Source organism: Magnolia sinica, chromosome 11 (genome assembly GCF_029962835.1).
Source record: "Magnolia sinica isolate HGM2019 chromosome 11, MsV1, whole genome shotgun sequence".
NCBI lineage: Eukaryota > Viridiplantae > Streptophyta > Magnoliopsida > Magnoliales > Magnoliaceae > Magnolia > Magnolia sinica.
Genome location: NC_080583.1, coordinates 73,417,598 through 73,423,016, shown reverse-complemented (window position 1 = coordinate 73,423,016; position 5,419 = coordinate 73,417,598). Strand labels below are relative to the sequence as shown.

Sequence of the window (5,419 nt, the reverse complement as noted above, 5' to 3'; positions counted from 1 at the left end):
GAATCACCCCAATTTCTAAAACTTGTCTTCTTAAAGAAGTAAAGATAAGCATAAATCAGCCAATCGCTGTCTTTGAACTATTTGGGCCAGATATAATGGGCCTGAACTCGGCCCATTTACAGCTCTACCAATCATTTTTGAAATATCAACCATAACAAAAACATCGTATCATTATCAAGAAAATAATAAAATTATTTCATCTGTTCCAAAAAATAATAATTCTTGTAATTATTATTATTTTTAAATAATGAGAAATAAAAATAAAAATAGAAATAAACTACCTATCTTAAATTCACAAAAAGATGATCAAAAGGCCGAACATGTTGATGTCCCATATTAGTTGGCGATGAAATCAGATAATGTTAGTGGTGGGAGATCTTCGTTGTCATCACACAGCCATCTATCTACCTCAGATAATGTTAGTGGTGGGAAATCTTCGTTGTTATTCCACGTACATCTATCTACTTCTGGAGTTATTTCGTCGATTAGCCTGCCCCAAAATGAAGTTGATGACTGCATGTCGTTAGTGGTTTCGTTAGTTTTCTTATCTGCCCACCTATTCTTGTAGATTCGACACAAAACAAATCCATTCATCTGCAATGAAAATCAAAATACAATCATATTAATTAATAAATAAATAAACAAAGATATTTCAGGTTATTAGGACACCATGCAATGTATTGTACTTGAATTCATACATTAGATGTTTACATATCCTAATTTTTAATATATAAACTTGTGTGATAGAGATGCAATTGAAATATATGTATTTGAGTTATTTGTTTCTTACTCTTATGTGATGATCCTCCTGAGTTGCAGCCACCATCTTCCTCTTTCTCTTTCCATTGCCCATCTCAGTAGCACTCGTTGTTGTAGGAGGATCAACCTCGTCGATGCTATACTCTGTCATTAGCCAATCTGTTTTTTTCCCTTTAGGCGCCGTACCAACATGGAATTTCAAATTCATCTTATACCCAACTACTTTTTCTTGATCAAGAACCGTTGTATGTCCGGTAGTAGCTTTCCAGTATCCGTTTCCTGCTTTCCGAGCTGGTCGTGATCCACCCTCATACTTACGATTCCTTTGTGTGAAGAAATACATGTCTTTCTCCTCTTCAACCTCAAACTGACCTGCAAATCGAATCTTGATTTTAGATGGAAAAAAAAGAAAGAAAGAAAAGAAAGAATCGTTTGTTTCCTTACTTGAAAGCTGATCAGGATTGAAGTTGTAGATATCGATTTCTTGGATTATTTCAGCGGGAAGTGGAAGGCCTGCATTCTTATTATTAAGATAATGTAGTAATAATTCAGAGTCAGTGGGAAGGAATCGATAACCTGGAGGGAATTTCAAATTAGGTTTCATCTCTCTCTCTGAGGAGGAAGAAGATGAAGAAGAAGAACTTGCTTGATATCTGGAAAGAAGAGAACGGGAGTTTTCAAGTGAGGAGTGATTCTTTCATTTGAATATATAGTACGCACCCGGCTATTCCATCACCACACGTGTACCTTCCCACGTTTACTGAGATATGACAAAAATGGAAACACCCGCCGTTGAAATTAATCTTCTTGGGGCATCGAAACCGTTGATAGGTTATTCGAAATGGGTTGAGGATATCTCAGAGACTTTCAGGGAAACAGGCCGTTTGATTGAATATCCCCTGCTGCGAATCTTCTTAAGACACATGTACCCTGCACACGTATGACGTCTAAGAGAAAGCTCCGTCAGCACATCCTCACCGTCCATTTTTCTTTCTGGGTTAATGCAAATCTCAGGTGGGCAACATGTTAGTAGCAGTAATAGGACGTGGACACGAGTCAATGAATCCGTCTTGATAGGTAGCGGCTTCAGTGTATCTGATTGGTTTCGGGACTGTCGGGCCTATCATGATGTATGTGATTTATATCCACGCCGTCTGTCTGTTTTTTCATCTCATTTTAAAGCATGATCCCAAAAATAAAGCAGATCCAAATCGGAGGTGGACCACACTATAGTAATTAGTGGTGATTGAATAACCACCATTAAATTCTTTGGCTCCACAAAAGTTTTAGATCAAGCTGATATTTGTGTTTTCGATTCATCAATGTCCTTGTGACTTTATCAACGGGTTGGATGACAAAGAAAAATTACGGTGAGCGCATTCTAATTTTTAATAGTGGGTGTTCAGTTACTACTATTTCCTATGGTGTGATACACTTAGAGATTTATATCTTATTTACTTTTGACATTATGTCTTAAAATTATTTGGAAAATGGATGGACAGGGTGGAGATAAAACACATACATCACGGTGGGCCACACATTGCTTGAACAACCAAAGCCCAAGTATGTTTATATATTTGTGATTTAGATGGACCACATGATTGAAAATAGTGTATATGTTAACGATCATCCTCCAAATATTTCTTTTGATATAGCCCACATGAATGTGGTATCTCATGGTTGGAGTGGATTTCATATAATCATCATGGTAGGCCTTGCAAATATAAGTGTAAACATTTCTCCCACTTATTTTCTTTAGTGTGGCATACCTGCACACACGCATGCATACGCTCGTGCTCGGGCACGGGCAGTGTGGCTGTAGTGGCGCTAGTTGGCGTACTTTGCACTTCGCATGCAATCTGAGCGTCTCAATCTCCAAAGCTCTAAGTAAGAATATTACATACAGCTCCGCATATAAATCTCGATTCTTCTCCTATCATTTCCAATGTGGGACAAAAGCACACACCGTACTTTTCAATTTTAAAATTTTAAAAAGTGTTTTAGCGGCAAAACAAAAATCCCAAAATTTTTGAATATTTTAATTTTTCAAAAACCACATATTTCAACATCTCCCTCCCTCCAGCACCTAGAGAACATTTAGGATAAAGAGGGTGAAATTGATTAGGAGGCGACTCTTGAACTTCAAGAGCCCACAAAGTTTCTCTAATATTAGTCCCATACTACGCTTAATGACGAAAAGAAAAAATAAAAGAGTTTTGTAATACAAATAGTAGATTCCACTTAAAATTTTAAAATTTTAGGCTAGTGGCCAAAAAACCTTATTCATTTGGGATTCACGTGGGCCACACAATAGAAATTGTTTAGAGGGCAATCGAGTGTGAAGAGGAATGCTCACCTGCGCACCTTCTTTCCTGAGCACCTTTGCACACATGTCATGAACAAGCCTGAAACCTCACAAGCCTAATTTTCAGCCCGATCCAAAACTCTGGTGGGCCATGACAAAAGTAAATATTTTTCTCCCTTGATTTGTATTTCTCTTTACTATAGCCCACTAGAGTTTTGTATCAGGGTGAAAGTTAGGCCCCGAGGGTTTCATGGGGGACTGCATCACATGGACAGCTCAGATTTTGTGCTGATATCATAGGAGATGAGTTCTGAAATAGTTATAAGGAGCTCTAATGAGAACTGGTGCGCCGATGAGCATTCCTCTCTCTCTCTCTCTCTCTCTCTCTCTCTCTCTCTCTCTCTCTCTCTCTCTCTCTCTCTCTCTCTATATATATATATATATATATATATATATGAGAAATGGTTCTATGAGGTCGACCTCATGGGAACTTCCCATGAGGTTTCCCATGAGGTCGAGCTGTGTGTGCCCCACCGTGATGCGTGTCAAACATCAACCCCAATCAGTCAGATGCATCATTTCATGGTGGGCCTCATGCTTAAAAATCAAGTCAATCCATAACTTGTTGGGCCACACCACATATAAAAGTTGAGAGGGGTTACCCTCCCATTAATCATTTTTTGGCCCACCAAGATGTGGTTTACAAATCCAGCCCATGCATTATGTGTATCCCACTTAGATGAGGGGTCAGACCTAGTTTTAGACACATCCAAATTTCAGGTGGACCCCACCAAGTGCTTTTATATGCTTTAGGCATGTCTTCACGTGATTTTAGATGGTATGGCCTATCTGAGTTCCATATACATCTGATTTTTGGGATATCCCATAATTTAAAGGGGACCAATCAAATGCATGGTGTTGATGTTCGACCGCATAAAACCATTTCCATATCTCTCTCTCTCTCTCTCTCTCTCTCTCTCTCTCTCTCTCTCTCTCTCTCTCTCTCTCTCTCTCTCTCTATATATATATATATATATATATATATATATATATATATATATATATATATATATAGCTCAAAGATGGCGACCGCAACACTAGATTCTTCCACGACTCCATGATTGATAGTAGAAGAAGATCAACCATATTAGCCATCAAACTCCAATCGGGCACCACAATCACTTCATCAACCTCTGAGATTGGTGAAGCAGCTGTCTCTTTCTTCTAGTAACTATTTCAATCTGAATCCAGCCACCTTCTAGAGGAAGACAATCTTCTCGACTGCATCCCTCCCATTGTCACTGGTCAAATGAACTCTTTCCTTTCACGACCACCTTTTATGGATGAAGTCAGGGAAGCAGTCATTGCAATCCCCCCAGATGGTGCCCCAGGTCCGGATGGCTTTTTAAGTGCATTCTTCTCTTCGTGTTGGAATATAATTAAAGATGTTCTTGAGGCGGCGTGTGAATTCTTCACAGGAGGCATCATCCTAGAGCTTTTCGATGCACTTCCATATTCCTCATCCTGAAAAAGTCTAATGGGACGACATTTGCTGACTTCAGACCCATCAGTTTATGCATCTGCATCCATAAGATATTTTCCAGAATCATCGCTCCAGATTATCCAATATCCTCCCTAACATCATCTCCCATGAACAAAGTGTGTTCGTTAAAGGTAGATCAATAACTGATAGCATTTCCCTGGCCTTTGAGATTGATAGGAAGGCTCATGGGGGCAACATTATTATTAAGCTAGACATGGAGAAGGCATATGACCGCCTGAAATGGAGTTTCATCCGCTGGGTTCTTTCGAAGTTCGGTTTTGACCCTGGCTGGGTCCGTTTGGCTCAACAATGCTGGGAAGACTGCTGGTTCTCCCTATCCACCAATGGCAGGAACTTCGACTTCTTCCAATCATCCAAAGGGCTCTGGCAAGGCGATCCTCTATCCCCGAAGATGTTTATCATCGCAGCCGAGGTTCTCAGCAAAGGGCTCAATCGCCTCTTCCTCTCAGGCAGGGTTGTGATGTAGTAATAAACTCGGTAAGACCGAGGTCGATTCCACAGGGACTGAAACCTGTACGTTATCTGAAACCAAGTAGAAATAGAAATAGACTAAGATGTGATCTAAACCAAGTAGAATTTAAGAAATAATTGTGGAACAATTATCTAAAGCTTTAAGGAATTCAGAGGAAAGAAAACTAGGGATTCAGAGGATCCACTTGTAGAGATCAGGGAGAACTTATGCTTGCTTCAGAAATCATGGAAATTTATTAGACTTCCTTTGATATAGTTTTCAAGGGGTGAAAGGTATATGAATTAGAATGGATTCCATCATCTAACCATGCCCAGGAGAC

The 5,419-nt window shown here is 39.4% G+C and overlaps 1 protein-coding gene across 1 annotated transcript; it reads right to left on the bottom strand.

Moving 5' to 3' along the window:
• Positions 1-336: 336 nt before the first annotated feature.
• On the bottom strand, positions 337-4,549 carry LOC131218174 (protein ATAF2-like). Its single transcript, XM_058212853.1, has 4 exons — positions 4,399-4,549; positions 1,204-1,272; positions 791-1,131; positions 337-594 (listed from the first exon to the last, which is right to left on the bottom strand). Exons 1-4 carry the CDS (start codon positions 4,547-4,549, stop codon positions 337-339), a joined length of 819 nt encoding a protein of 272 aa, XP_058068836.1.
• Between the last annotated feature and the right edge of the window lie 870 nt (positions 4,550-5,419).

What these genes read in the sequence shown, in the direction of transcription:
- LOC131218174 (XM_058212853.1), bottom strand. Translation starts at nt 4,549, where the DNA reads ATGCCTCCTGTGAAGAATTCACACGCCGCCTCAAGAACATCTTTAATT. An exon ending in CCTGACTTCATCCATAAAAG is followed by an intron (nt 1,273 to 4,398) that starts GTGGTCGTGAAA and finishes ATAAGAATGCAG; the next exon opens with GCCTTCCACTTCCCGCTGAA. An exon ending in AGGAGGATCATCACATAAGA is followed by an intron (nt 595 to 790) that starts GTAAGAAACAAA and finishes TTTTCATTGCAG; the next exon opens with ATGAATGGATTTGTTTTGTG.